The 10,824-nt window shown below is 38.7% G+C and overlaps 1 protein-coding gene across 3 annotated transcripts in view; it reads left to right on the top strand.

Moving 5' to 3' along the window:
- The window catches only part of LOC111862926 (phosphoserine phosphatase), a 19,851-nt gene that overhangs the window by 3,444 nt on the left and 5,583 nt on the right, over positions 1 to 10,824 (top strand). For all 3 annotated transcript variants that reach the window (XM_023848793.2, XM_023848792.1, XM_023848794.1), the window contains exons 3-5: positions 3,998 to 4,132; positions 5,962 to 6,107; positions 8,773 to 8,934. In XM_023848793.2, coding sequence (XP_023704561.1) covers positions 3,998 to 4,132; positions 5,962 to 6,107; positions 8,773 to 8,934 — 443 coding nt within the window. The remainder of the gene's footprint in view (positions 1 to 3,997; positions 4,133 to 5,961; positions 6,108 to 8,772; positions 8,935 to 10,824) is intronic.

Genomic DNA, 10,824 nt, shown 5'->3' with positions numbered 1-10,824 from the left:
ATACTGTTGTTGGAGTCTGTGGTGAATTTCAGTGGACGGGACGTTTTCTCCAACTAGGAATTTGATCACAATGCATTGTTCCACACTCCGTGGTACCTTCTCTTCATTCATCACTCTAGCAACTTCCAGACAGGACTGAACAGGTTCTATCCCTAACAGGAGGGAGGGTGGAGGTTGTGGCTTCACTCTTTCAAGGTCTCACAGCTGCTGTGCAGTGCGGCTTGTTTACAAAAAAAAAATCAGTCCCGGTCATATTTGAACCACCTAGTAGTATCGGTACTAGACAAAACAACAATTTGTTTCCCCCAAGTGTTTATGTGACTAAAGTTCAAAGGGGAGCTTATTACTCGGGCATAAAGATCTTTAATCACTTACCTGTGAAACTCAAAGAATTATCTAATGATCAAAAATCTCTTGAGGCAGCCTTCTTGTATGCTGGTTCTTATTACTCACTGAAAGAGTATTTTAATTATCAAACTCTTGAAACATAGATGTTGAAGTTTACATACCTTTTTTAGTTCTTTTAACTTCTTTTAACTTTTTGGTATGTTTACCTATACCTGTATCTGGTGGACAAGTGCCACATGGAGTACATTGTTGTAATTTGTTTCTAGCATAAAAACAGTCTGTATATTTCTTTTTTAATACATTTGGACAAGTGCCCTATTGCACAGTTAATCATGTATCAGAGTGTATTAATTATCACTGTATTTTTACTTCCAAGCATAAATACTGAATTGTACTTGTTTCTTTTATAACTTTTCTGGATTGTTAGTATATTTTTTTTTATTTGTTTTATTCGCATGTTATACAATTTGTTATGTATGTTGTTGACGAGTGCACTATTGCACAGCTATTTGCCTATATTTAATGATGGAAACTACATCCGCTGGAATTGTGATCCTTATGGATATGTGGTGGACTAATAAATGAATGAATGAATCGCTGAAGATGGAAGCGACGTGTTCCTCTGAAATATCTGTTGACTCTCAGTGGACTACATTGTGTTGTATCCCAGTAGAATGTAGTAAGTTCAAAATCAGGTTTCTGTGGAAAAGTGGCTGGCCTAGCAGGTAAAATCTGAGTACGGGGCTATGGCAGTGAATGTGTTAACTTGCCCATGTCGTGAATGGGCTAGCATATTTCTGGAACCCTCACTGATAGGCTGTGTGATTGCATTATGAATGGATGTTTAAAATTGAATGTTGTGGTTATGTGAATGGAGCTCCTGCTTTGCACTGGCTATCCTGATAGGTTGTTTGTGGCTTTCTTCAGTCTATCTAGGCAATGTTGGGATAGTATCTCAAATTAGGACATCATTGTTTTCTTTCACATCCTTTCAAAATCCATTATCCACTTTTCATTAAGAGGAGATTGAACTCAGGTAATGCTTGCTACCGTTCAGTCCAGAACCTTTTGTCTTCTGATCTGGTGTCTAAAAACATAAAAATTAGAATATACAGAAGTATGATTTTGCCTGACTGAGAGTGTTTGAGAACAGGGTGTTGAGGAGAATATTTGGACTGAAGAGAGATGAAGTGATAGGAGGTTGGAGAAAACTGCATAATGAGGAACTTCATAACTTGTTCTCTTCTCCAAGTATAATTAGAATGATCAAGTCAAGGAAGATGAGATGGACAGGGCATGTAGCATGAATGGGCGACGAGGAATGCATATAAAGTATTGGTGGGAAAGCCAGGAGGAAAGAGACCACTGGGAAGACCAAGGCATAGGTTGGTGGACAATATTAACCCCTTGAGCGTGACTTTTAGCGGAGCCATTTAAATCCCTAAGCTTGTGCGACGCACCGTCTGCGTCCACTGAAAGCCGTGCTGTAAGCGTGCGCGCCGAATATGTTGCGTCCAAATATTTCACTAAGAATTCTTAACGCCTACGCTCTGATGTGTGTACTTCCAGTGAATGTATATGTCAGCTAACACTCACGTCTTTCATTCCTCGCTATCTGTTTGTGTGTGGTATTTTTTTACTCGCTTTGCTTGGGACAAAGCATCTGGTGTCTGCTGCTTACAAAAGAATTGTTCCAACTCACACTCCGCTTGCTTACAGAGAGATAATTTGTTAGCTAACTTTCATTGAGTGCTTGTTATCTGTGTGTGTATTTTTTTATTACTGGCTTGGCTTACTGACGACAAAGAAGCTGTGTCTGATTTACGATGTTGCGAACCTAGGGGTCGAAGTTGCCTGACGCCTGTGTCAACATTTATGAATCTGTTATTCCTTTTCTGCTTTGCGACACCCTGGCAGAGTTATGCCAATGGATCTAAAAAAAGGAACTGAAGAAAGGAGTAGTTAGTACAAAGTGTGGGAAATTGGTGGCGTTGAAGTGGAAGGATAAGCGCTATGTCTCAGTGCTGACTACTAAACATTCAGACGAAATGCAACCCGTAAGTCGAAAGGGTGGGTTAGAATTTGTAAATAAACCTATGTGTGTAATAGAGTATAATAAATATATGGGAGGAACTGAAGAACTTGAAAGATCGGCTACTAGAAACATTCTTGCTAGAAAGGAAAAGGCAAAAAGCGTGGTACAAGAAATTATTCAACCACTTAGTAGATACGGCAGTGTTGAATGATTACATTCTGTACTGCAAGGCTGGTAACAAGAAAGATCATCTGTTATTCAGAATAAACTTAGTGAATAAGATCATAGCAAAGTCCCATGGACAGAATTTAGAAAAGCGCAAAGGGAGCCCTTCAGATACCGACATTGAATGTACGAGATTGACGGGTCAGCATTTCATTCAAGAAAATCCCAAAACCGAAATTTATAAAGTTGGAAGAAGAAGGTGTGTGGTGTCTACACAAAACGGAAAGAGAAAAGAAACCAGATACAGGTGTAAAAACAGCCCAGGGACACCGTCTCTCTGCCTAGACCCTTGTTTTGAGCAATACCTCACACACAGGTCAACCACTACACACATGATATGGAGAGCTGGGAAAAAGAAATAGCTTGACAAAATGTAAATAGACATTTATAATAATGAACTGTAAACAATTGTAAATATAATATATTTTTTTGGAATTTTTCAAATAGCGATTTTGTTATTTAAAAATATTTAGATAAATGTCTGCACAGAACCTTCAATGCTTGCGAAAATAAAGCACCGGGAGGGATTTAAATACCCCCGCATAAATGCATGCTAGATGCATGTAACTGAGTGGACGCATATGGTGCGTCGCACACGCTTGAGGGGTTAAAATGGATCTTAGAGAGATAGGATGGGGTGGTATGGATTGGATTGATCTGGCTCAGTATAGGGACCAATGGAGGGCTCTTGTGAACATGGTAATAAACCTTCCAGATTCCATAAAATGCTGGGAAATTCTTGAGTAGCTGCAGAATTGGCTGCTCCTCAAGAAGGACTCAGTTCCATGAGAGTTGCTTTTTTTTTTATTCCTAGTGGGGTGGGACTAAGTCTGCGGCCACTTCTGGCCTATTGTACCAGCCCCAGATGATAGGTGAGGGTGATTGTGGAGCAATTGGTGGAATGAAGATTGGCAGGGGAAACCAAAGTACTCGGAGAAAACCTGCCCCAGCGCCACTCAGCTCCATGAGTAAGTAAGTAAGTCATCGTATTGCTAAGAAACTTAATTCGATCAGTCATATAATATTTGGTGAGGACTATAAATCATGAAGCTTCTCATTAAGTAATTTTCTCTATGCACTTCTTACTTTCTCCCTCTTAGGTCCTCTTCTCAAACACCCTCAGGCATTTTGCACCCATATAAAACTACAGTGGGAAGCAGATTCATGATATATGGGCCATAATGTTTTTTTTTTTTCTGTGTGATGAAATATATGTTTTGATATGGTTGAATTTTGTGGTGATGAACTGAATTATAATGTTTGTAGTGTTTGTGTGGGTGTGTTTTTATGTGGTATTAGAAATATTCCACAGAATTTAATTCTTGTTTTTCTTTTAGCAACATAAGTGTAGACAGTGTTTGAATACAGTATTTCATAATTCCTTTGCAGAACCAAGGAAGCTATGAAGGGAAGTTTAAGTTTCCAACAGGCATTTGCTCGGCGCTTGGAAATTATTAAACCTCAGATGAACCAGATACGAGATTTTATTCGAACAAAACCTCCCAGATTGACTCCTGGAATTAAGTAAGTTGTTATTCAAACTAAACATCCTAGATTTTGTCTAATAGAATAGACATGACATGAAATGTGCTTCAGTTGTTAGTGTTAATGAGATAAATATTTTGCAGTATTAACATTTTAATTATTGTTAGCTACCCCTGAGAAAACTAATGGAAGTAAAGGTAACGTTGTCCCTGTGCTTAATTAGTTAAACACCACACCATGAAGACACATGCAGAAGTGTAAGTATAGATCTATATATTCTTAATCTTGGCACAAGATGGAGTTGAGTGGTCAGCTTCACATCCCAGCTACTTTACCTCAGGGATAAAGCTTCTAGTATGCATTAGGTAAGGCCGTGCCATAGCTCAAGCAGTTAGTTGCTGGCTTCCCACTGCGGCGGCCCGGGTCTGGTCAAGTGGAATTTGTGGTGGACAAAGTAGCGCTGGGGTCGGTTTTCTCCGAGTACCCCTCACTAAGCAAAAAATGCATTAGGTAGAAGGTTGTGTTGGCCCTACAGCTGGTCTGATTGCTGTGCATGCTTCCATGATTCATCAACCAACAACTGCAATCATAATGATGAATTATTTCTAGTCCTAAGCTCAATTTTAAGACTGTGTTAGAACCAATCCAGAACCAACACATAATTAGAGTAGAGATTTATATAACTGTATAGAATGAAATTGTAAAATATGGCTACATATTAAGGTAACTCAATTCAAGAACTTAAATTGATATTCTTGTGACTCGCCTGCTGATGACCTAGGTAAGGTCAGAACATATAGTGCAACACCTATGTATGATAACAAAAACAAATGTTGTTACATTAATATCTATTTTATGTTTTGTAAATATTATTGTTGTGTAGATGGCCCCATTTATGCTATTGTAAACTGTTGTGCAGAAGAGAAAAATCTCTTGCTACTGCCAGTAATCAAACCATGATTCCCCAGCTGTCCAATCCATAGCCAGGCACTATACTAACTGGGCTATACCAGCTCCCATTTGATGGAAGTTGATTTGAGAATATAGAACTAATGGCTGATGCAAGTATTTTTCTGTACGTCCTCATTTAATGCATTGACCTACAAAATCAGAACTCGGTGGTCAAAGTGAAACTGAAAGTTTGTTAAATGAGCCACTGGTCAAGAGATTTATAAATGATGATGTCTGAGGATTTCATTGCACTGAAACTTAATATTATGATCTTCTGTGTTATGACAGCATGTAATTTTGTAGGTGGTTATCAGTGTTTTGGGAAAGCCAGAAGGAAAGAGACCACTATGAAGACCAAGACATAGGTGGGTGGACAATATTAAAATTGATTTGAGAGGGATAGAGTGGGGTAGTATGGACTGGATCAATCTGACTCAGGATAGGAACCAGTGGAGGGTTCTCATGAACACGGTAATGAACCTTCGGGTTCCATAAAATGCTGGGAAGTGCCTGAGTGGCTTCTCAAGAAGGGCTCAGCTCCATGAAGTTAGTTAGTTGGTTATCTTTCTTTTGGAGGAACATATCGCTTCTGTAAATAAGGTCTGAAAGTTTGTGATGATGGTATATTAATATAATTATTGATGTTTTGGACATAATCCATCATCCTATATTTTTGAAATAAAAAACAGGACAATGGATAATGTATAAAAAGTCAATAATTATACTGCCACTGTCTTCCATTATCCTGAAGGCTGATGCTGTAGGTTCTTCTGAAATTACATCCATCTGTAAAACTGCGTGTTTTTACATAACCAAGAAAACTGCAGTCTTAGGTTCAGCATTCTTCATGTTGTTGAAGAGTAATTTTGTAATATGTTCTAGAGGTGCTACAAATGTGTTTGGTTTTGATCTTGCAGGCGGCTGGTGGAAGTGCTGCACCAACGAAGTGTGCCTGTGTACCTTATATCTGGTGGCTTGCGAGGGGTCATAACACCAGTAGCACTGGAATTAAACATACCATTACAAAACGTATATGCCAACAGATTAAAATTCTTTTTCAATGGCAAGTGTTAAAGGGTGTATTATGATGCATTAATTTTTAAATTATGTAAATTACAATGTGTTACTCAGTATGTCTCATCTTTAATATGGTCCTTGCTCTTGAGCTCATAATTTACTGTAATAAAAATATGTAATCTAATAGAAATGTAAATTTTGTAAATCATGTTTGCAAGCTGTTACTGAGGCCATGAAAAGAAGTCCCGTGAATATTTGGAATGACACCGCTTGGGGCTCTTCCGTTTCTCCCTACTGTTGTATTGTAGCATCCTGGGGCACTATTTTATAACTTGATTCATATTGTAGGAGTGACTTTAGATGCGGGTTTGGATCAATGAGTCAATTTATTGGATATTTACCGGTCAGAACTACAATTAATTATAACACATTCAATCTTGCTGTAACTGTAACACTTTGTAACTATGAACAATAACACTCTAAAGGTTACTGTAACTACACCACATAAAATAAAGACTTCATTTCAGACTTCTGACTTCTTCTGACTTGTTCCTCTGACTTCTTTCTTTCACTTCTGTCTCTGACATCTGTTTATAACTGTCATGCGGCCATGATAGCAGACACCACCTTGAAGAGTGTCAGTTTGCATATTCTTCTTTTAAGAAGTTGTTACTATGCAACCTCCCATTTGTTGCTGTGGTTATCATCTTCCAACAGTGAAACCGTGAACCATAGTAATTAGAACTGGTGTAGCAATGGACGCTTATTCTTGAATGCTTGGGAATGTGTTTACATATTCATTTCCTAGAAACAGCCCAATCGGTCACAATATATACACAATCCTAGTCTAGTGCTACCTGCTATGTGGTTCCTAGTTTAACCACTCTTATTTCATGTCTTTCCACTACTGCATGACATGTTTTGGTCCTACAAGGACCATTGTCAGATATATACAGATATACACAATCAACAAACAAATGTGTGATATTAAGATAGGTGCCACAGCACAGACCTTTTCATTTTTAACTTCTTAACTTCCCAGTTTTTAAAATTTGAGGACAATAAGAATGAGTAGTTCTGTGCAAGTTTTAAAGATAGAATTTAATGCATTATTAGCACGACACTCTAACCAACGAATTTAATACATACTGTGTGATCAGTGTAACAACAGTGTAACAGATAGACTTGAAAGGATTCTGACGATGGTGTATACTGTACTTCTTTCGGCTTATTTTGGACTTCATCCATCGTCTGGTATGTAAAAGACAAAAGACCACGATGTCTCCGAAACGTCGTGGTCTTTTGTCTTTTACATACCAGACGATGGATGAAGTCCAAAATAAGCCAAAAGAAGAACAGCGTAACAGTTTACGTGCCACGTGAGACCAAAACTTGTTGTGTAGTAGTGGATGAAGAACATGAAATAGGAGTGGTTTAACTAGGAACAGCACAGAAGGCTGTGTTTGTGTGCATATGTATCAAGCATTTCTCTCCAACCCTTTCTGGTCTGTATCAGTCTGTCCGATGTGCTTGTTGCTAGTGAAGATTATCATTTGATTGTCACCACCAGCATTCTTGTGAACAGAATGGCTAGATGACTGAAGAGCAATGTAGGAAAATATTCTGGAGGGGCAATCATAACAGCTTAAGAGCTCTGGATGGATTGATCCAGGGTTGTACTCTCTGTGATCTCTGTATAGTATTATTTTTTTAACTACTTCTGAAATATTTGACATAATTCAGTTTTATACAATGCATAACATAACATAACATAACAGCTTAAGAGCTCTGGATGGATTGATCCAGGGTTGTACTCTCTGTGATCTCTGTATAGTATTATTTTTTTAACTACTTCTGAAATATTTGACATAATTCAGTTTTATACAATGCATAACATAACATAACATAACATAACAGCTTAAGAGCTCTGGATGGATTGATCCAGGGTTGTACTCTCTGTGATCTCTGTATAGTATTATTTTTTTAACTACTTCTGAAATATTTGACATAATTCAGTTTTATACAATGCAGCCGTATAGAATTGGATTATAGAATTTTGCCATCACAGAAGTTATAAAATATGGTCATAAAATTCATGATGTGGATGATAAATTTTCTTGCATGCAAATTTTGGAATAATATTGAAACTTTTATAAATATATAATTTAAAACATCCAGCCAAAACTGCTTCTTAAAGATGTAATTATTTGTGAAGAAATGCAGATCATGTATGCATATGCATTGGTGATGTAGTAGGACATATAGCTGGCCATTGGCTAATTTGTGCATATGCATCAGTAATTTATGAGAATAACTGGTAATGTGGTTACTATTCAAATCTTAATTTAGATAGTGTAGTCTGGAGAGAGACCGCCAAGTTCAGGTGTAAGTAGTGTATTAAACAAGCATAGAAAAGTACCTGCTCTTATTTTCGATGCTTAAAAATGTATGTTTTTTTTACGGTTGTGACCCAAAAATATTTTACCTGTAATGTGGGAGCCTATGAAAAAATTTGCATTAAGGAATTTAACAAAAGAGACATCTGCAGGAACACATCCCTTCCTTAACATGGAGAGTTGTGTAATTATTGAATGGAAACATTGAAATTATGAATGTATTTATGTTTTGGTTTTTCTGACTCAGTTTCAGTTTTACTTTTCTTATAGTATTATTTTGAACAGGCGTGTAAGATGTATTCTAACAAATTTCAGGTGAGTTTGCTGGATTTGATGAAAATGAACCAACATCACGAAATGGTGGCAAGGCAGAGGTTATAAGGATGTTGAAGGAGAAACATGGCTACAGTAATGTGGTGCTGATTGGAGATGGTGCCACTGACCTAGAGGCATCTCCACCAGCTGATGCTTTCATTGGTTAGTATACTTGGCTGGCAGCTAAATGAGAACTTACTGGTTATTTGATTATTAATCTCCATTTACTTTTATCACGTATATATTTTGTATTTATTACAACCAGTTATTTCATGTTTCCGAATACTGTTTATTGTATGTTTCCTTCAAGTATTGCACTTCCAGATTCCTTAATCAGCATAATGACTGTATAGGATATATGGTACATATATGTGGTGTGTTCAAAAGTATCGAACCTTTGGTCGGCAGAAATACATTTATTGATTTGGAGGTACAAAACCCTAATCCCTTCAAAGTAGTCTCCTTGGTAATGCATACACTTCTCCCAATGCTTCTGCCATTGTTGGAAATGCTTCTGGAACGTGTCTTTTGGAATGGTGATCAGCCGGGCCGTCGCATTCCGCATGATGTCTTCTCTTGACTCAAATCGGGTTCCTTTCAGCGGCATTTTCAGCTGGGAAATAGCCAAAAGTCACACGGAGCCATGTCGGGGGAGTAGGGAGCCTGACGAACCACAGGGATGTTGTGTTTTGCGACGAAAGTCTGAATCAGATGCGCAGAATGGGCGGGTGCATTATCATGATAGAGCTGCCAAGTTTTTGCTGCCCACAGATCCGGTTGTTTGTGCTGCACAGCATCACGAAGGCGACGAAGGACCTCCTGGTAGTATTCCTTTCTGATGATTTGGCCTTGTGGTGCGTACTCATGATGCACAACCCCACAGGAGTCGAAGAAAATGGCCAACATGACCTTGACATTGCTGCAGACCTGCTGTGCTTTTTTTGGCCTTGGGGATGTCTGATGTTTCCACTGTGACGACTGCATCTTTGTTTCCGGGTTGTACCCATAAACCCACGACTCATCACCTGTGATCACGGTGTTCAGAAAGTTGGGGTTACTGTTTGCATTGTCCAGCATGTCCTGTACAATTTCCAGATGGCGTTGCTTCTGCTCCATTGTTAGCAGTTTCGGTACGAATTTCGTGGACACACTCCTCATGCCCAAATCCTCGGTCAAAATTGAATGTACTGATCCATTGCTTACCCCTATCTCGTTCGCAAGTTCTCGGAATGTGATACGACGGTCCTCCATGACCAAAGTCCGCACTTGCTCAATGAAATTCTCATTTCGGCTTGTTGAGGGTCTGCCTGAACGCGGTTCGCTGTCCACTGATGTGCGGCCATCTTTTAAGCGGTTGTACCACTCCTTTATCCATGAGTTGCTCATGGCATCGTCCCTGAAAGCCTGTTGAATCTTGTGAATTGTTTCCACTTGGGTATCGCCAAGCTTTTGGCAAAATTTGATGCAGTATCGCTGCTCATGTTGTTCTGTCATTTTACACCTTACTGGAATCCTACAAGCGCTCACTACACGTCCTCACTCATAGACCGACTGGCAGCAGCTGACGCTTTCTGCGGGCGGGAAAAAATCCACAACTGCTCATGAATGTCCGCTCCACATCTCCACTGAAGGGAGCCTCCCGCGCTTCATTGGTTTACCCGGGAAAAAAAGAAGGTTCAGTACTTTTGAACACACCACATATAATGGAGTCAGCCTACACAACAATATTTCTGGGGGGGGGGAGAAATATATATACAGTAGAACTTGGTTATAACGTCATCAAAGGGACCTAAAAATAGTGTCGTTATAAACGAATGTCGTTGTAACCGAAATGGGCACTTCCACAGTAGCCTTATGTTAGTCACGTAAAAATCTACCAAAAACCGAGTTAAAATGTTGCATTTTTTAGTGAAATACGTAGTTAAGTACATACTAATGTAACATTAACGTGGAATTCCCCAAATGTATAATATCAAAGACATATTACAGTGCTTTTCACTGACAATACACACAATATTTCACGAATCACTTTAACTTTCTCTTCAATGCTTA

This window comes from Cryptotermes secundus, unplaced genomic scaffold, assembly GCF_002891405.2.
Source record: "Cryptotermes secundus unplaced genomic scaffold, Csec_1.0 scaffold697, whole genome shotgun sequence".
NCBI classification, from domain to species: Eukaryota; Metazoa; Arthropoda; class Insecta; order Blattodea; family Kalotermitidae; genus Cryptotermes; species Cryptotermes secundus.
Note: the sequence above shows the minus strand (reverse complement) of the source record. Positions and strands in the feature narration are given on the sequence as shown.